At 42.2% G+C, this 21,177-nt stretch overlaps 1 protein-coding gene across 13 annotated transcripts in view; it reads right to left on the reverse strand.

Moving 5' to 3' along the window:
• The window catches only part of SYNJ1 (synaptojanin 1), a 91,213-nt gene that overhangs the window by 4,014 nt on the left and 66,022 nt on the right, over positions 1–21,177 (reverse strand). For 4 of the 13 annotated variants that reach the window (XM_058731893.1, XM_058731886.1, XM_058731887.1 and 1 more), the window contains 10 exons: positions 21,050–21,128; positions 17,044–17,206; positions 13,564–13,773; positions 12,297–12,437; positions 11,699–11,737; positions 9,964–10,011; positions 8,637–8,675; positions 8,433–8,503; positions 6,116–6,224; positions 5,651–5,886 (listed from right to left, as the gene is read on the reverse strand). In XM_058731893.1, the coding sequence (XP_058587876.1) occupies positions 5,651–5,886; positions 6,116–6,224; positions 8,433–8,503; positions 8,637–8,675; positions 9,964–10,011; positions 11,699–11,737; positions 12,297–12,437; positions 13,564–13,773; positions 17,044–17,206; positions 21,050–21,128 (1,135 nt within the window). Of the gene's footprint in view, positions 1–1,927; positions 1,954–5,650; positions 5,887–6,115; positions 6,225–8,432; positions 8,504–8,636; positions 8,676–9,963; positions 10,012–11,698; positions 11,738–12,296; positions 12,438–13,563; positions 13,774–17,043; positions 17,207–21,049; positions 21,129–21,177 lie in introns of all 13 variants that reach the window. The other 9 variants (XM_058731892.1, XM_058731891.1, XM_058731899.1 and 6 more) reach the window with 8 other exon arrangements.

The raw sequence follows: 21,177 nt of genomic DNA on the forward strand, positions 1-21,177 counted from the left end.
AAAATTAGCTCATCACATGCTTCATTTTGATCAAAAAAACAAAAGCAACCTGTACATAATTATTGATACTAAATAGATGACTCGGATATTGATGCCAAATTTAAAGATAAGAAGATAAACTTTTGGTTGAAAAGGACAGGGAAGGGAGCATTTGGGCTCAAGGCCTGCAATGTAACAAAATGGAGCACCACCTAAGATAAATTTAGAGAGTTGGGAGAGCAAACTAAATGTTCATGAGCTGTGTTGAAAAAAAAGAGCAGTGGTCCCCACCCACCGAAAAAACATAACTGCATTTTATAGAATAGTAACTTGCTACTTTAACAACAGGGAAGGCTGTTCATTTGCATAAGGCAATGACAGATAACTTCAATAAGTGAGTAACTTTCAAGTATCTGATTGTTTTATTCAATTGTCCTAGAACATACTTCCTAACTGAATAAACAAGTATATTTTTCTTCAAACAACTTACTATGACAAGAAATTTGTATAAAAGAGTAAACATGTAACAGACTCAAAACTGTATTCTAAGTTATTAAAGGTAAGCAGATGTGTTTATGGAAATCTGCTTGAAAGACAAATCTATTATAGACATTAACAAATTACAATTAACTCTATATTAGAAATAATCTCTGCATTATTTTTTTAGTTTTTAAAAAAAATTTTTTTTAACATTTATTTATTTTTTGAGAGACGGAGCGTGAGCGGGGAGGGGCGGAGAGAGAAGGAGACACAGAATCTGTGTCTGACCGAATGGGTCAGGCTCCAGGCTCTGAACCCATAGCACAGAGCACGACATGGGGCTCGAACTCACAAACTGTGAGATCATGACCTGAGCTGAAGTCAGACATTTAACCGACTGAGCCACCCAGGTGCCCCTAAACTTTTTTTAATGTTTATTTATTCTTGAGGGAGAGAGGGACAGAGTGTGAGTGGGGAGGGGCAGAGAGAGAGAGGGAGACACAGAATCCGAAGCAGGCTCCAGGCTCCGAGCTGTCAGCAGGGCCCAATGTGGGGCTTGAACTCACAAGCCCTGAGATCATGATCTGAGCTGAAGTGGGATGCTTAACTGGCTGAGCCACCGAGGCGCCCCCCTGCATTATTTATTAATGCAGCAAAATGGCAGTATCTGATCGGGTGTGGGACCCAATTCCCCCATGGCAGATGGAACAGTCCACAACACAGACATTACAGGAAAGGAGAATTTTATACTTTGCACAGCTTAGAATAATAGCAGGCCTGTGGCAAATAAATGCTTTATGTTTAAATTTATTTTCATATATAAAAAATTTGTTTTCAAGATACATTAAAGGTAATTTGGTAGAAGCAGGATCACTTGAAGTTACAATGAAAGCCACACCACCATTCACTATACTGGAATTAATTTATAATCTGAGCAGGTTTATGAGGAATTAACATGAAAAATGGTGAGGAAGGTGTTGGAAGGACCTTTAAATAATCCTGTTATAATATTAACTTTTATCTTTCTAAAAGTTCTCCCTTACCAAAAATAATCTTGTTACTAAAACTATTTGAAAAAAATTTCCCAAAAGAAACCTAAGAAAAGAAGTTAAGTTTTGTATTTATGTAATTCTGCCATCATTAAAACCCAGAACCATCTGGTCTTGCCAAACAGACTTTTGTATACCTTCAACCTTCTTGAAGGTACACCTTTTAGTTTTGTTAATTTTCATAAAAAATAGAGCAAAAAAAAATATGGTAAAGCATTAATAAGAACAACTAAAATGGTTCCTAAAAATCTGAAATACTAAGAGAAAAACAGGTTTATGGTATGATAATAGAATTTATTAATGTGGACAGGTGGTTTTAAAAATGGGTGAAACTTTAGATGTATGAAGCAAAAGATTCATACATCTAATGTGCTAAGACAGATGAAAAGCACAGATAAGATTGAGAAATAATCCGATACCTGTTACCCTGACGGTTGCTCCTGCTTTGAGAAAGGGAACACAGACATCAAAGGAAAGAGTTAGGAGGACGATCTGAGACCAAACCGCAACCCTACCGATCCAGTCTTTGAAATACTTTTGTTTCTATATTATACACAGAACGTGACAGAGGCAACATTTGCAAGTCACAGCATGAGTTCAAGAGACAACTCCAATTCTTTTGTAATTTTGAATACAGAAATGTATCGTTGATTACGGTTCAAACTTTAATTTTGCCAGAGGTTGATGAACAGCCACTTCAAAACAAAAATAATAACCCAAACCTATAGGTTTTTGGAGCTCTAAGATATTTTAAGCAGTCTGTTATGGACTGAATGTTTGTATCCCCCTAAATTCATATGTTGAAGCCCTAACCCTCAGTGTGATGGTATTTGGAGGTGGGGCCTTTGGGGCGGGGGGCAGTGACTGGGGTTGGATGAGGCCATGAGAGTGGCCTCATGAGGGATTATGGAAGGAGTGATTATGCTCATGGAAGGACACCGTGGCAGAGAGCCTACTCTCTCCCCCACCGGAAGCACTGAGGAAAGGCCACATGAGCACACAGTGAGAAGGCAGCTATCTGCAAGCTGGGAAGAGAACCCTCACCAGAACTCAACTGTACTGGCCTCCTGATCTCAGGCTTCAAGCCTCTAGAACTGTGAGATCACACATTACTATTGTTTAAGCTACCCGGTTTTTGGTATTTTGCTATGGCAGCCCGAGATGAGTAGGACATAGCCACAAGACAGCCTATGGGTTTATCACCATCAGAGGAAATGTATAAAATGGCAACACTTTGCAGAAGTACTACCCCACTGAAAATCAGTATTTCTTTTCACAAAACGATCAGGATCCAGACATATTCTATATTAGTCAAATTTTCAGAAAGAAGGTACTATCATTAATTCACCTCAGAACTTATTAGTTGTAAGGTACAATAATATAAGAAATTTTGTTGATTAAAAATGAAATCATCTTTTTGTACCATAGCAGTATTTTTTTTAAAAAAACAGTAGGCTCAAAAACAGTTTTGAGCAAATCTTCCCCAATATCTAAAGCTTACCTCATTTTAAAATACCAAAACTCATTTGACAATCGAGGAAGACATCATTCTAAAATGTACTAGGCATTAATAGAGTTTCCTGCCTACTAAACACGAGACTCCTGGATTTAAATGAATACTTCCTTGATGATCTCAGGGTTATGCGTATCAGCTCTGGCAGTGATAGAAGGCAGGAGGTATTAAATAGATCTAGAATGCTGAGATTTTCTACTCGGTCTCTTCTCTCACTGTTAGCTATCACGACAGTATGGCAGTGAGGCTGTTACTCTATTTCCTGTTGGACTTCTGAACTTCAGGTTCTTAGATGATAATCAGATGACCAAGATGCCAGAAGTCGGGCAGACAAGTGAGGCATTTCTATGTTCTGTACATGTTATATGATCATTTGAATTGGAAGGGTCTTTTCTATATAGAACTATCGAGTAGAAAACCATTTAAATAATAATAAAAAGTAGTGCTAGGCCATGTATGTTTTTATGTTTTAAATACCTTGTGTATTTTGGGCAGAATTAATAATAAAGACTTAATAAAAATTTTTAAGTGTTCAGTTCTAAGACTATTTCATAGATCACCAAAGTATCAAATATGTTGTATTTTAAATTCTCATCCTTTTCAACCTATAGCCACCGAAAACAATTGTTAAATTTTAGATGTTCATTATGTTTTGAATAGGCATTATTCTTACGGTTCAAAATTCAAGAGGTACAAACAGGTAAATGCCTCCCCTTCCTTCCAGCCCCCTAAGCACTCTAGGAAGAAACCGTTAACCACTCTTGTGATTCTTCCCAAAGAGGGTCTGCACACAAACAAGACCCCTGCTCCCCCAAGAAAGAAAAGTGTGTGTGTGTGTGTGTGTGTGTGTGTGTGTGTGTGTGTGTGCGTGTGTGTGTATTTGGAGGAGTCTGATATCAATGACTGAGGCCAAAAAAATATTTAGAATTTAAAACAAACATCGCTGGTAGTTTCAATGGAGTGAATGACACAAGATTCAAGGACATTCTCTGCCAGGCCACACACAAAGCACATGCTGTCTGCCACCAAATTACCATACCCATTCCAATGAAAAACAGAAACCAAAACCATGGACAATGACCTAAGAAAATGATAATGTGGTAGTCATTGGAATATTGGTCCTGTAGTACTTTTGTGGTATGATTTTCTACTGAAAACTGCAATCTTACTGAACGGTTTGCTCTCTGTCCAGTTTTTCAGAGTACTGTATCTGTGTTCATGTTGGTCTAAGGATACTTAAACCATTACAGACTTTTAGGAATTAAGGTTCTCTTTCCTAAGAAATAGGTGCTTACTTTCTGTCTTAAAACAGTAGTCAAAGTTTGAAGGTGGCTAGTTTGAAAGTGTTTTGCCTTCCAGTTACATTTAACAAAATACAATAGCACACATTTCAAGAAAATGAGAGGAAAAATTCGTGCCTCACTAAAAGTAGATCTGCAGAGAGAAAAGAATAGTGGACATGTATTGTTTGAAGGATTTCTACAATTTTTATACATTGTCAACATCCTCAATTTTCTGAACCAAAAAATGTAGAATGCTTTATGGTATTAATCAGCTTAAGAGAACATTTTATTTCTCTCATTTATATATCCTTCTTTAGTTTTTATAAATGTGACCCACTGTCTAATGAGAAAGTGCTAATTGCTGACAATATTCATTTTAAGACTTATATTTACTTTACTATCTGTTTTTCACCATACAGAAGCATAAGAAACTGTTAACTTCTGCCTACTAGCTGGACGTATCCAGATAGCTGTAAAAATGGGGGCAAACTAGTATTTATAAATGTGCTTAAGGGGCCTTGTCAGTGAAAGAGCAGACTTCTAAAGCTTTACACATTCCTTTGGCCTTGATGACATTTTTAAGTTAAAACATTAGGATACAATAAAATGTAAGGCTAGACATCAAAGAATGTTCTTACTAAGCATAGACTTTAACAATTTTACTAGAATGTATATAGCAAAACGAAGTAAAATGGCATCCAAATAAAAATAAAACAATTCAACTTGCATGATCACCCCGTATTAAAATAACTCTGTATATACACACCAGAAGTCCTTCCAACGTGAGGTCACACTGGCATAAGACAAATCCTTGTGATCCTAGGACTGTCACCCACTGAGGCAATGGCACTGTTCTCTGTGTGACACCAGTGAGGTGCCCTTATTCTTTCGATGGTTTTTACTTGGTGAATAAGCCCATTGCTGCACACCCCAAACAGAAATACCTGAAGACCCCGGTGCCAAGAACCACTGCTTGCACCTGGAGGAACACAGGAATTATTCTCTGTTCACTGGAAATTAACCATTCTGCCAGAGGTAAGGCATCCCTGTCCAGAAAGTGAAAGCCAGAACTAATAGATCGGCTGTGAACAACAAGAAAAAGAAACTACTGCTGTTCGTCCTACTATACTAAGTAAGTATCCAAAGTAAAGCGGGCATTTAAAAAGATGAAAAAGTCACAAACGCTTTGCGTGTGAACAAGATAAAGGAGCCTGGGAGCCCCTGGGAAGTTCCGTCAAGAAGCCAGTCCCAAGCTCGCTCTCTGAGAACCCCGGGTCCGAGGGAAGTGGGTGCAAAGACTGTACCAAAGGCATCAAAGGTGCTCTCTGTTCACCAGCGGGCCTCACCTGCGGCTGCGGCGGCTGCGGCGGCTGCGGCGAAGGCTCCGGAGGCAAGCTGTGGGACGACCTGCTCCGAGGGGGCGGCTGCGGCGGGGTTTCCAAGCTTGGCTGGGGGGCGGACTGAGGCAGAGGCGCTGCCACGGGGACAAGGGGCTCCTGCATCTTCTGAACGGGCGGGGGCAGAGAGGGCTGCACGGGGGGCGCAGCCTGAGGCTTCAGCGGTTCGGGAAGAAGGACTGAACCTAAACGATGAGTTTTCAGATCAGATGTTAGGCCCGGTCTAGAAAACCACATCCTGTTCTTCCTTTAGTGAGGCCTTGGGAGATTCGAGTCCCCCGCTCCCCCGCCAGCGGCCTCATGGCCTGTGGCACAAAGAAGGAAGGCTCTCCCTGTTGGAGTCCGTCGTGGAAGGTGAGAGATGACAGAAGGGAGAAGGAAAGGTGAAAAGACTTAGAACGGACTCGGGCCTACCTTTCAGTCCTTCCGGTGGTCTGCTTTGGCTTTCAGGAGCCAGTCTTCCAGCAGATGCCCGAGCGTGGCTCTGTGGGGCACTGATCACTCCGGCGCGGGGCGGGATAGTCTGCGGAGGGGAAACACAACATTTGAGACGCTTATTTTCACGAGATGAGATTTTTGTGAAAATAGTTGCTTTTGTATCCCGTTTTGTCACCCCTCTGGCGTTAGCCCCCCTCCTGTTGTGTTCCTTGCTTTCTATTTATAGTCCTATAGTCGTACACCTTACAACCTCCCTTTTTGTTCCGGACTGTGTAGGAGGCGTCAGGCACAATGTTACTTAAGCGCTATGAGGCACTTCCATTTCATCCTCAAAATACTCCCCAGAGGGGCGCCTGGGTGGCTTGGTCGGTTAAAGCAGCCGACTTCGGCTCAGGTCATGATCTCGCGGTCCGTGAGTTCGAGCCCCGCGTCGGACTCTGTGCTGACAGCTCGGAGCCTGGAGCCTGTTTCAGATTCTGTGTCTCCCTCTCTCTCTGCTCCTCCCCTGTTCATGCTCTGTCTCTGTCTCAAAAATAAATAAACGTTAAAAAAAAAAATTAAAAAAAAAAAATACCCCCCGGAGGCAGGTGCTAAGTTTATCACCTCCATTTTAAATTACCACAAAGAAATGTATGCAGCGTTCCCAAGGCCGCAAAGCTAGAAAGGAAGGCCAGGACCCAAGCTCGGGTGCGCCGGGTGGTGGGGCCCCTGCCCTGCCCCACGTGGAGTGGTGCCCTCACAGGGGACAGGGATGGCGTTAAAGCTCAAGAGGAGAGGGAAGATACACATACGTGTAGCAACTAAGACGCTTAAGAAAATCCACATCCTGGGATTTTTTTTTTTTTTTTTTTTTTTCCAAACACAGAAGGAAAAACTCTTGAATGACTAGATCCAATGTGCTAAATTAATTAAGAGAGACACTGGTGAGGGTCGCTTGGGTGGCTCGGTTGGTTAAGCGTCCGACTTCGGCTCAGGTCATGATATCATGGTGCATAAGTTCCAGCTCCGTGTTGGGCTCTGTGCTGACAGCTCAGGGCCTGGAGCCTGCTTTGGATTCTGTGTCTCCCTCTCTCTCTGCTCCTTCCCCACACACGCTCTGTCTCTCTCTCTCTTTCCTTCTCTCAAAAATAAACATTAAAAAAATTTAAAAAAAAGAGACGCTGGTGAAACATATGTTGTCTATTTTCATAAGTTTGCTGGAGCCTCTTAGTCCCCAGTTATTTATTTTAGGCAAATGTTATTATTGCAATCACAAAATCCTGACTTACCTTCCCTACTCTAATGGCATTAAATAAAGTGCTCGTGGGAAGTACACTGGTAAAGTCAGTGAATAGCAACTTTCCCTTTTCTGAGAAAAGGAGAATGGGTAATAGGTATCTGCAGGTGTGTGTGTGTGTGTGTGTGTGTGTGTGTATTTATCTATAGGTATATTCCACAGACACTTTAATTTGGAGTGTACTATTACACATAGTAAAGGACTTTTAGGGTGGATGTTAACAGAACAGCTACAACAGAAAAGACAAGGGATTTCTATCTTAGAAATTTTATGACATTTTCTTACCAGGAACCGGGAGCAGTTTCATTAGAAGTGGCCCCTACATTGCCCCCGAGAGTCCAGCCCCAGAACCCACTCTTTGGCTCGAGGCCCCCCCACCCAGCAGTCCCAGGAGCCACTAGATGAGCCGCCGATCCGGGTTTCCATTTCCTTGTATTACTTACTTGTTAGACCCCAGAGGGAGTTTTCATGTAGGTAAATATTAGGATAATTATGTGTCTAAGAGAGCATATGATGAACACAGAAAAGCACAGATCTACAAGGAAGGGAGAAGCCCTGCAACACCATCTGCTCTACTACTTGACTACCTTCAGAACCAGTTTTAGTATGCGGACTGTCATCATGAATTTTCGTCCCTGCAATCTAGTTTTAAAATCCTTCTTATTGAAGGATGACTTTATATTCCTCATTAATTACTCAGAAAATACCTTAAACCGCTGCACAGATACACTGGCCTCTCATAAATGTTAAGATCCTCAGTTATTTAGTGACCCTAATTACTTACATGCATCACTTTGATTCAAATAATAAAGTATATTTAGTTATTTTTCAAGAGTGCGCTGGAATGTTAACAGTTGAAAGGTACCCTGGAGATCAACAAGTGCGATTCCCTCATTTTAGAGTCGAGGAAACCAGGCCTGGACTGGCCACATGACCTCCCAAGATAACACATCTGACTAATAGCAAACTGAGACCCAGAACTTGAACCTCTAGGCTCCCAGGCTAGGTGCTGCCTACCGGTCTGGCTGCACTGTATCCAGCAGGTCCTGGGCCTGGGAGTCCTGCCTGAGGTGAAGGCTGAGTGCGTCCTGAAACAAAGACATCACACCGTGTATTTGGGTTCTTTTACAAAAAGAAAGAAACAAGAAACCATGTACTTAAATCCCAAGTGTCTACATGGTCCGGTTTTAAGGTTACGTAGCTAAATTCAAGTGTTTTTACCTATGTTTTCTTTCCGTGTCGTTCCAGGGCTTTTGGGTGCTTTGAAGCAGGAAGGGAAAGAAATGAGTCATAAGTAAACAGTCAGGCAACACTGTATAACATCAGCTGGCTGTTCTGTTTCGTTACCAGCACAAATGGGGGCATGAGATGGGAACCAAAGGCATACTGCTTTGGATAAGGATGAAAGCCATTATCAGTCCTGAAGGAAATGTCCCCAGAAGAGAGAGAAATTAAAATACTTCTAGTGAAGTATTCTGTGAGAGACAGTTTAGCCCTCGGTCTGGTATCTCACTCACAGGGTTACTTCTAAGGTGACTTTCCTAACACAATTCTCTCCTGTGAACCTTGAAAACAGAAGGTCGGCTTGTGTGAATGGTCACAAGCAGTGACCCCGCTGCTTCTCAGAGCTTGCCGGACAAAGCTCCTGAGCAAACACAGCATTTCCCAAGTTCCGCAAGGGGCTGCTAACAACACTGTTTTAGGGCTTCATGCTGTAGATACCATTATGGGTAAAGAAATCTTACAATGAGATGTTTTAGATTCCCACAACAAAATCCCATGATTAAGGTAGAAGGCAGGCATATCTTACAAATAAGTATTGGCTTTATGGAGGACAGTGTTAATATGTGGTTCAAACTCACTAGAAAGGTACAGAAGAATGAAATGATATAAATCACTTTAGGGGCTTTAGGGGCCAAAAGGAGTGTGTGTGTGGGAGGGGGGTTGGCTATTAAAGGTGGCATCTCAAATTTATTCTTTTTTAAAGGAAATTCAAGAGCAATTGTTATGTTAAATACATCAGCCGTTTGATCACTAGAATCTTAATGAATGGCTTCTAGTCTTAGGTCTTTTAAGCAAATTTAGTTCAGCATTACTATGCAGAAAAAAATTTATGTTATTTGAAATCATCCACAAAATACTTATTCTTGGACTAGAATTAATAGGATTTAATTACGATTATTAATTTTTAAAACTTCAGAGTGGGTATAGTACATTTCTGACTTACTCTGAAAAGAATTTTGAAAGGCATTCTTCTTAAAATGCCATTGTACAGTAATTTCATATCCTAAGTAGGTACGACAATATATACAAAACAGAGTGCACAACAACGTTAAGAACTGGAGGGAAATTAAATGGGTCACCCGTTAGAAACTATCCACAACACAGAATGAAACGTGAAAAAGCACAAGGTTACACGGTGTAAGAGGAGGGGTGGGGAAGTTTACAGGCAGACCAAGGGCAGATTTAGTGTGCCTTGACGTGCTGGGGGGCTGACACTTGGAAGTGAGGTGAGAGGTCCGTTTCTAGGGCGCAGAAGTCTTGTTACCTTCCGTCTCTCGCCTAGCTGCCCCAGGACTGGGAGGGGCTCCGACACCTTTTTAGAGAAAGAACAGAAGCTGTGTATTGTTCAGGGCCCAGGGCACAGACCGAAAGGCAGGCACAAGACACAATTTCCTCCTCCAGCTGACTTTTGCAAAAAAAGGTTCTTTTACTGCCTAACATTTCTTCAAAGATATCACTACAAACCAAAGTGACTTTAGATGCCTTGCCCAAAAACCCCAGTCCTCCCTTTCCTCAAACAGCATAGAAAGGGGATGACAGTTTTCTTTTTATAACTGAGATTACTAGGGAATTTTAAAATATCTTCAAGAAAGCCTTTGCTTTACAGATCACTGTGTTACATTCACAGTTAAATCACTAATAAAAGCTCTAATGTTTGACAGGCAAAACGGGGAAACAAAATCAGCTTCAATTTCATTATAAATTTCTATGAGACTATATTAGTTTCTTAGAGGTTAGTTTTTGATGCATTATTTTAAGAAAACTACAAAAGTACTATAATGACTTCCTCTAAGTTACTGCCTTAAAGGAGTTACTGGCTTATAGTGTTAAAAAAATAAATAAGCTGCAAACGTTGTCTATGAAACAATTATGAAAAGACGCACTTTTTAAAAATTAATTCAGATTTTATAACTTTTTCACAAATCCATTTAAAAACTTATTTTCTGCAAGTTGTTTTCCTACTTAAAAGAAGAGGATAAATAGAACTTATCATAAAAATACAAATAAAGGCAGGAGTTTAAAATGGGGGAAATTAATGTTTTTTTGTAAGCTGATGGAAAAATCATCATCCAGCAGTGTTCTGCGGAGACCGTCATGCTGAAATAATTGAGTTTTGTTTTCTATAAAAAGTCCTTAAAACCTGCACACAAGCAAAGTCAGCCTGTGATAACACGACTTGGTCAGCATTGGCACCAGACGGCCAGAGTGGAAACAGAACAACCACACAAGTACAGTTGGCCTTAAAAATATTAACGGTAGATTTGTAAATGCTCTTCTGCAGAATTATGACAACCTGGCCCATCCTCTCCTGAGACGTAGATTAAATGCACTTGTCAAATGCAGAGCTCCAGTGGAGTTTTGTGAGAAATTTTCACATAAACCCAATCGAGTACACTTTTTTGAGGAGTGATCCATTTGTGAATAAAAACTTCCTTATTGAAAAAAATCATTATTGTGTTGAAAAAAAGTGAAGCATTAACTTTTATGACAAGTTATGATAAAGCCATGAAAACTGAAGGATATGTTTCAGATAATTATAACTTTAAGTTGCATTCCTGGAAATTTTGCTCATCAGATTTGCTAAGCTTCTAGAGAAGGAATGTACCAGATCATCACCGGTCAAATACTTGGGAAATGTTCTATATTTACTATACCTGAATTCCTTTTGAAATTAGTGTGATTTGGGGGAACTAAATCTTTGTCGCCAAACTAACTATATTTATTAAGAAAAAGTGTACTGGTCCTTGATGAGTAATTCAACCATGTCTACCTGGAAAATGGAAGCCTCTGTTAGTTCTATTCATGAGTAAAACTGAACTCTAATCTTTTACTTAACAGGAATATAATGAAAGTTTGGGGCCATTTTTAACTTGGAGTATAAATATCATTCACTTTGACTTTTATCAGACAAATCTGAAATGTCTTTTTAGTTACAGGGATAAAATTCCAAAACATGAACGAAGCGAGATGCATGTATTATGACAAATATAAATGGTTACCTCCAATTTCCTTTCTAGCAGGTGCAGGACTCCTAGCCCCTTAGAGTTCATAAGAAAATATGCAGCAGAAAGGAAATGACATTAAATAAAAAACTGAAACGTCAAAGATTTATTATAGTATTCATGATGTTAAATAACATGCAGGAACTACATCTTAGTATCTTGGCACTATAAAAAAGCTATTTAATGCAAATATTTCTCACAATTTAAATAGCAACACTATACTTGCTTAAAAAGCATATTTAGGCAAATACATAACACTTTATGGGAAATAAGTATATGTATGCCCTTCAGTTCTACTTATATATTTTACAGAAGTTAGTGCAACTGCATCAAATTAGCAAAAACAAAACATTTTGTGCACACCTGTAAGAAGGCAGCTAGAAAGCCCTATTACAGAAATCTAGCTGGGAAACACTCTTTTTCACCTGTTCCGAGGGGCCTGCCATGTTCCTTAGAGAAAGGCTGAGGCAGTAGCAACAATGACAGAAAAATCATAAAATCTGGAAGCTAGAGGTTTTAAGCGTGCAAAACACCGTAAAATAGAACGGAGGAAGATCTGAAATCTAGCCCAAATGGAAATCACGCGGTTTGTTACCTGAAGGTGGGGGTGGTCTCTGTGGGGGGGCGGGGCGCGTAGGAGGAGCCACCGGGCGGGGAGGAGGAGGCCGCTTGGGCTCTAAGGTCTGAGAATCTTTTTGCTGCAGCTGTGTTGCCGGCAGAGCGTCCATAGGAGAACCTGAACAAGTCAGCAGGTGAGAGCAGTGGGTGTGAGCGCAAAGGTATGGTACTTCCCAATACGTAGGAGAAATCCTCGATTTTGCTTACTTTCTCACTTTGTACTGTCATGTACGGACACGCATTTCTGGTATCAATAACATAAGCAGTTCTGCCAGTAAATTCCCCATTGGTGCCATGGAAGCAATGGCGCCAGCTCCTGTGGACCAGCTGGCCGAGGCCCCAGGTGCTGAGAGCCGATTTACCAAGTGGCCCCATCAAGGCGGCACACAGTGTGGGCTGAAGGAAGTCATTTGTAGTCGGCTGGCCCCTACCGAGAAGGAAAAAGGAATCTCTTCTTTTCTCTAGACCTGAGCTTATCCTGAGTTTCACTAAAGAAGTCAGGCCTCTAAGAGCAGTATGGGAGAACTGGAGAAATCTATGAAATGGAAGACATTTTCTGGAGATGCTGGTGAGCATGGAATGGTGACTTAATCATGTGATGTAACAATTTCCAGAGACGGATATTCCAATTTTAGGAAGTAATGACTACAAATCTGAATTAAAAAAAAATTTTTGTCTCTTCTTAACTCATACTATAATATAGGTTACGTACAGATATATAGGTAAGCCCAGATAGTTACGAGTTCTTACTATAATGATAGAAAAACATTAGTTTTAAGACATGGATAAACCTAAGCACATAGAAAAAATGATTTCAGAAAAATTCTCATCAAGCGAAGTGATGATGAGTTTCCTTTCCATTTCGAGCTTACCATCTACAAAGTTTCCTCTTTTGTATGCACAGAAAACATGGTACAGATCCAAAGGCGACAGAGATTTGATCGTCTAAAGTCAAATATATTGGGGCACCTGGGTGGCTCAGTCAGTTGAGAGTCTGACTTGAGCTCAGGTCATGATCTCACAGTTCGTGGGTTCAAGCCTGGCGTCAGGCTCTGTGCTGACAGCTCAGAGCCCAGAGCCTGCTTTGGATAGTGTCTCCTTCCCTCTCTGCCCCTCCCCTGCTCACACTCTGTCTCTCTCTCTCGCTCTCTCTCAAAAATAAACAAACATTTTTTAAAAATAATAAATAAATAAAATCAAATCAGCTAGGGAAGGTCCAACACAACTTTAAGTAAAATACACACTTTGCGAAGATGGATGCCCAGGTGTTCTTGATGGTGCCCGACTCGGTCTTATGGGAAGGGAAGGCACAGGACCCTCTGATATGGTTGGTGACTGGCAGGGACTGGTTCGGGGTGAAGAGCTCGGGGAAGTGCCGAGGCCAGAACTTGAGGACGGCTGGAGGTGCTGGGGAAGAATTTCCTCAACTTCAGCACTGTAGTCATCAACATCACCTAAGGACACAAGGTTATCAAAATGACCACCATTTCAACTTTCTCAGAGATGGTTTTCACCAATCCAGGTTTCAGGGGGTTCAAGACGCAAAATAAACACGTTCACATTATGACATCGCAGTGTGCATAGGTTAAGTAGGTAGACACATATAAAAATTGGATGTGTGCGGAACCAGAAATAGTATCAACGCCCTTATAGAAAATGTAATTAAAGAGAAGCCTATGACCTCAGGGCATCAGGATGCCAGTGGTGACTGAGCGGGGTGACTCACAGCTTTCAATTCTCCACTCGGCAGCCGGACCAGTGCTGGCCAGTGCTGGCCGACTGAAAGGTTTACCGCTCTCCTTTCGAACCTTCCTACGTGCCCTGTGGAACTGCTCCCTCCCCACTGCCCTCAACTCAGCTCCAGTGCTTACAGACGCACACCCTTCCCCCAGAGTCTCCTCACCTCTCCTCCGCCTGGGCTCTGCCGGGCTCCCCCATCTCCCCTTTCCTCGAGGCTGGAAAGTACAGCCAGGGTGCCCCTCGCAACCTCATTCCAATTTCAGAACATTAACCTTCCAGTCCTGAACAAACTTCTCTGAGGCTATGCCAGCAGGAGTTTACGGAACACCCCGTATACCTCCTTGCTGTCATGATCTCCAACCTCCATCCTCCTGGTCACCCGAACCTGTTCATTGAGGACTAAGCAGAGAGCAGGATGGCAGTCGGGTCCCACCATCTTTCTGGGTGACATCAAAGTTTGCCTCGACGGTAATGCATCGACAACCTAAATGCCTTGGTCTTGTCCTTCCACTCTCCTCCGCTCAAACACACACAGCCCTCACAGCGGCACCGCCTCTGAAACACGCTCCCGACACTTCATTCTGACCTTAGCTCCCAGCCTTCCGGTTCCCGCTCTCAGTTACTCTTTCCTCTTGGGACTTCATCAGGATCCAGGCCTTTGGGCCCCCTCTGCTTTCAGCCCCTGTCTGTCGGATTCTGCTCCTCTGAAGGTGACTTCACATTCCAGGGCACTTCACCTCTACCACCCCCGCGCCCCCCATGCACTGTTCTTTTGTGCCACCTGTCATTTGCACTGTCTAATCTCTCTGTGGCTGCACCTGGGCTGCTGCTGGTAACGCGGTGCTGACGGTCGCGGTGGCATTAAACTTGCAGTCTTCAGCCTCCTCTGGGATCCCAAAGCTGCCTGGCAATTCCATGGTTTTGTGACTGGCTCCCGCCGAACTCCATCTCAGGAGCTTTATCTCGAAAACTTGTCGACTCTTCCCGAAACGGCGGGTTGCCCTAGGCCTGAAGATAGCCTCAACTTTTAACACTTCACAGAGGAAAGAGAAGTCTTAAGATGGGACCCACGTCCCCTTCGACAACCTTTTGCCAAACTGGAGTCCAATCCCGTGGTTGCACTTAGGTCTTTGTGGGGGAAACAAAGGGGGTTCTGCCCCTCCCCCGTTTTCTCAGTGACCTGCGCCCTCACTCCTTCTGCCCTGATGGTCCCCAACACCATCAGCCCTTTCCATCAGCGCTAAGCATTCTCAAGCCTCTCTCCTTTCAAACAGCACCCCCTGGACCCCCGATCTCCCTGGAGCAACTGCCCTTTTCTCTCCGCCACCCCATCTTAGCTTCTTTAAAGAGCTGTCTCCAGACACTCTCTCCGCTTCTTCATCTTCTACCCACACCTCCATTTACCACCATCTGGCTTCATCACTGCACTGAAAGTACTCTCATGAGTGTCACCAACAGCCGCTTTCACTGTTATTAAATCCAAAGGGCAAGTTGTGGTCCCCGTTTCTCCTCCTCTCTCTGTGACACAGGACTCCACTGACTATGCGTCCTTTGTTACCATTTCTTGCCTTGATTTTTACGCCAACCTCTTGGGTCTTTGACATTTCTAGCTGTCTCTTCTCCTTTTCTTTTTATGAGCAGCTGCCTTCTGCCTGTCCTTAAAGTCTGAGTTTCTCTGCTCGTTCCCAGGACTGGTTTTCTCCCATCTCTATATAGACCTTCTGGCCAAGCTAATGACTAGCCATGGCTTTCACTGCCATTATAATTGCCCCGTGAGCCCAGGGCTCTTTGGAGCGCCAGGCCCAGGTACCCACAGCCTACATGTGGGCCCAGCAGGCTCCAAAGGCACCTCAGTTTGACACGATCGAAACCAAATCCACGTCCCACCCCCACTGCCTCCCCTCCTGCTTTCTTTTCTCTCTGTTTACTCCCTCACGAGCATATTTATGGAAGAACTTTGAGCCTTTCCCCACTGTGGTCTTGCACATCCCTTCTTCCTGGTTTTCCCTCTCTACCTTCTCTCATCTAATTCTCAGCCAGTCTTTAGATTCTCAACTTAAATTTCAATTCCTCTGGGAAACCGTTCCCAACTTCCCAAATCCGGGTTGGGCAACTCTCCCGGGAACTACCAGAGTCGCTCGCCACTGCATCGCTGTCACGAGATTCTCGCCACCCGCTCACTTGTAACACCACTAAGCTAGGAGTTCTGGAAGGGCAAGGCTGACATCTGTTGAATTTCCAGCACCCGGTATGCACTTGGCACATAAAAGGTATGACATAAATGTGTGGACTAAGTCAACAAATGAATAGAGAAAAGGGAAAACTGGCATTGTCTCCTAAGGCGGTCAACTCTTAATGCGTTCTCTAGATGTACAGGGTCTCACAGTATGATAGACTGTCATTTTATAAACTAAGGCATGCATTTTAATGGAAAACATGCTAGAAAAATACAGCATATAGCATTAGAAAGCACCTGCACTTCTTAATCACATTTAAGGAAACTATTGCCCAGATAACGGAACACTAAATTCGAGATGGCTACATTTATGTGGGTCCATTCAAATGCATGTGTTCCTAGCCGCCTTGAGAATCTTTTCTAAAATTGCTTTGAAATATACCTTCTTTTATCGTCATTATTTTGAACTCATTTCTGTTGTTAGAACACGCGCTTTGAAATTCTACCTCTCTACCTTAGCTGCAATTAGTGGTTGCAAACCACACACCAGAAATACCAATCGGTGCCCCTGTCGTACACGGACATGAACTAGCACTTGTAAAGATCTTATCCTTTCAATGGCAGAAGGGCAAATACGTTTGCAATTTGAAGTCCAGGTACCGGCAAACTACACGCAATACGACGCAAAACAAAATCTAATTGATGCTGCTCTGTGTGTTGCAAGAAGACAGAGATGGGGACTGAGACTTCGCGGATGGGAAGGACACTTATCTAGAGGTGCAGAAGGAAATGCGTTCGATAAACAAACCTTCCATATCGAAATCTGCTGTGACCTCCGCATCTTCACCGAGCAGGGTAGAGCTTGTCGATGACGGCAACGGAACGTTAATTTTCTCTAAACTCATTTCTTCTTCCAGATTTTTGATCCAGTCTGGACTTTTTAAAGTAATAGTTATAGTCCGACCCAATAACTAGTTGGTAAGAAGAGATGTAAGATAAAAATTCACTGGCATGAACATTATCTTGGAAAACAAGTGACTGCTCTGGTTATACTATGCAACAGTATAGGCTTACTTCAGCTTGACTCAATTCAACGTACACCGTCTCATATATACTGAATTTTTAACTAGTATAAACATGCCCGGTTTCTCCTTTAAAAGCCTGTGTTGCTAAATCTAAGGTCTTCTTTTGTAGGATGCACGCAGAATCAGGTTTCCTTTGCTGTAAGTCAGTATCTTTCCCTGGCCAGATGTAAATTAACTGACAGTTTCGCTACATAGTTTCATACTTTCTTTGATATTCAGTGACTGTTCCTACCTGAAACAATTACAGAAGAGACAGGCTGGCACTCTGCCTTTCTTATAAATGTGAGTGCCTTTTAGACAAAAGTATAATCTAAAACACTCAAACACGTTATGATTAAGTCACACTGTCCTGCTGATGGATTCAAAAAATAGTTTCAAAACACCTGCAGACAGCCACAAGTCTCCTTGGTCAGGGGTGCCCGGGTGCTTCATTCTGTTGGGCGACCGGCTCTTGATTTTGGCTCAGGTCACGGTCTCACAGTTCATGAGTTCGAGCCCTGCGTCGGGCTCTGAGCTGATAGCGAGGAGCCTGCTTGGGATTCTCTCCCTCCCCCTCTCTGACCCTCCGCTTCGCATGCTCAGGCTCTGTCTCTCTCGATAAATAACTATGTACTAAAATTAAAAAAAAAAAAGACTCCCTGGTCAAACAGAGGCTGTGCACTAGAAAGCCATTTTCATTGAAAACCCATACCATGTAACTAATCTGCTTTCTAAAATGCAAGCTCTCAAAAAAAAAGGGGGCGGGGGCGCCTGGGTGGCTCAGTCGATTAAACATCCGACTTCGGCTCAGGTCATGATCTCACGGTTTGTGAGTTCGAGCCCCACATCTGGCTCTGTGCTGATGGCTCGGAGCCTGGAGCCTGGAGCCTGCTTCGGATTCTATGTCTCCCTCTCTCTCTGCCCCTCCGCAGCTCGTGCTCTCTCTCTCCAAAATAAATAAAAATTAAAAAAAAAAAAAATGCAAGCTCTCTCCTACACAGTTTCAACTTTCTTCATTTACAGAGCTTCTGGAGCATGTAAAATACGTGAACTTTTCTGGTATTTTCAAATGAACTGTGTAGCTGTGACCGACATGCTGTGAAGACAGCTGGCACCTTTGTGGGTACAGATCTTCCTTGGCCCAAAGTGCTATCGACATGAGGATTCCTTGGAGGCACAGGATGGAGACACTGAAAGCTGCTGGCCTGAATGCTACAGTGGTTTTTAACAGTAATTTAGTGTCCACACTAAGCTTTGAAGTCAGCGTTCTAAGAAACTAGTAATCCTTTCTTTACTTGCTTATCAGCCTAAATCAATTCCATTCCAGAACTTGGCAACAGGCTTCACAGGTCTTTAAAGAACACGCTCAAGAAGGTCATCCTGTGGGTTGGCCCCCACTTAAGCTAGCTACTTTTTCCAGATTCTTCCCTGGAATGGAAGAGCTCTTATGGGACTCCGTCCTAGAAGATTTCAGGCTGAAATAATGTTATTAGCAAAGGCAACAGACTAGAGAGTTGAAAATATCTAGCTTTCAAAAGGACAAATTAAATATTATTACGCACTTTCCACGAACATCGTTTTTACAGAATTTTCAAAATAGTTTTGGGGAGCTAAGAGTGGGTACTTTCTAAGAATGTAACACAGAGAACTAGACTTGAGGGTGAGGGACAGGGCTGAAGAAGAGGGGAGAATACAAAACAGAGAGGGACAAAAGAATACTCAGCAAAGGAGCAAGCTGACAAAGAAGGCCAAATTCAGAACTGCTCTTAAATATTTATGTCCTTATGGGACGAGGACACGCTTTTGAAGAGACCAAAGCTAGAGTTAAATTTAAAACTCGATAATTGCCATACAGTTAGGACAACAAAGTTACAAGACGGACAGAACACCTGCAGCACACCCAGAAAGGGACTGAAACTTTAACGCCAAGGGAGATGTTATACACCAGGGGAAAATGGGCTAGGGACACACGCAATTCATTGAGAAAGTACTGATGACCACTAAATTAAGATAAGCAGCGATCAGAATCTTAATGGGAATGACATACTACTGGTTTTTCAGACTGTCAAAGTTAGACATGACCCGGCATCAGTTAGGATGTAGACAGTGGGTGATCCGAGGCATAACAGAGTTAGATCTACTCCTTCTGAAGCGCAATTAGGCAGCAAGCGTCAGATTGTGACACTGCCTATATCCTCTGACACAGCGAATTTACATTTAGGAATTTATCCTCAGGGAAGGAATAACAGGATAGGCACACAAAGTTATAGTGTACACAGGCCTTCCCTGGAATGCTGGTTTTGCTAATTGAAAGTTGGAAACAGTCTGCTATTAATAAGAGTTTGTTAAATAAATTTATGTATTTGTCCATGCAACAAAATTAACGGAAAGAGTAAAAGTGACATTATTTGCTCATAAAGAAAAACGCCCATGATACAGTCCCAAGTGAAGAGGTAGTAAGAAAACAGTATTTATAACACGATCTCATTTGTGTTTGTATATGCATGTATGCGTGTACACATACATCCCACTTGTGTTGATACATACACACATGTATATATAATCTCATTGGTTTTAATCTATATGCATAGATGAAGGTGAGGAGAAATTATTTTGCAATAGTAGGGTTAGTGTTCTTCATTATTTCTTCCTTTATGCTTTTTCTTTAACACTTATTCATTTTTTGAGAGACAGAGAGAGACAGGGAGTAAGTGGGGGAGGGGCAGAGAGAGAGGGAGACACAGCATCGGAAGCAGGCTCCAGGCTCCGGGCTGTCAGCACAGAGCCCGACGTGGGGCTTGAACCCACACACTGTGAGATCGTGACCTGAGCCGAAGTCGGACGCTCAACCGACTGCGCCACCCAGGCGCCCTTCCTTTATACTTTTCTGTATTTCATGATTTACTTTTGCTTGAGTGTATTACTATCACATTCAGGAAAAATGAGCAAATAGAACCCTATGAAACCTATTTCAAAAGTAATGTACATGTGGAAATTTTTTTCTCCAAGGAAGTTGAAATAATGCGACAGAAGAGGAAGCACAGGGAAGTCCTTATGAGTGGCCCACTGTTGGAGAAATTAGCCCTGGATTTTAGTCTATCCTGTCTAGTGATCGTATACTTAGAAACAGGATGTGTCTAAAAGCGTTCAGAAAAAACTGAAAGATACAGCACTGTATGGAAATAAAACTATTCCGGGCCAAATTGATGTAAATTTCCTCCATCAGTAACATGTTAAGTCACAGGTTAGGAATACCTATTTAAAAATTTCTAAAATATCTTGGTGGGATGGATTTGTTATCTATGGGAATTATTTTACCTACACCTGAAAAAGGTATCTGGGTACCATGATCCAAGCCAAGAAAACAAGTTCTTAGGAATAAAGAGTACCTTCCTCCCTTGTTTTCTTATAAATAAGGCATTTTCTTCATTCGATAGAAATCCTTCCTACTATGAATGAGCCAGAATATCTATTCCACTTAACAAAATTTCTATATAATAAAAACCAAGTTGGGTGGTAAACATATTTTCTTCTTAGTCTGTTACCAATTGTTAGTATCTTTAGGGAGGACCAAAATAATTCCAAGCTGGTCAGAAACCTAGTCTAAATAATAAATATTAAAGCACACCATAAGGTCTTCTATAGTTCTGCACTGGAAATACATCTAGATAATCCTGCTGCATGGCTATAAAATTATAATCTTTGGATACAGAATTTCAAAATGGCTTACAATCAACAAATGCTACCTACCTCTTTACCATTTAGGTTCAGAACACTCAAGGCAGAGCTTCCCTCCAAAAATGTAACCCACATTTTGTCTTCTACAAATCTTCAAGAAAGAGAAACATAAACAACAAAAAATAATTAATACCTTAGAT

The sequence above is a fragment of the Neofelis nebulosa genome, chromosome 5, assembly GCF_028018385.1.
Source record: "Neofelis nebulosa isolate mNeoNeb1 chromosome 5, mNeoNeb1.pri, whole genome shotgun sequence".
NCBI lineage: Eukaryota > Metazoa > Chordata > Mammalia > Carnivora > Felidae > Neofelis > Neofelis nebulosa.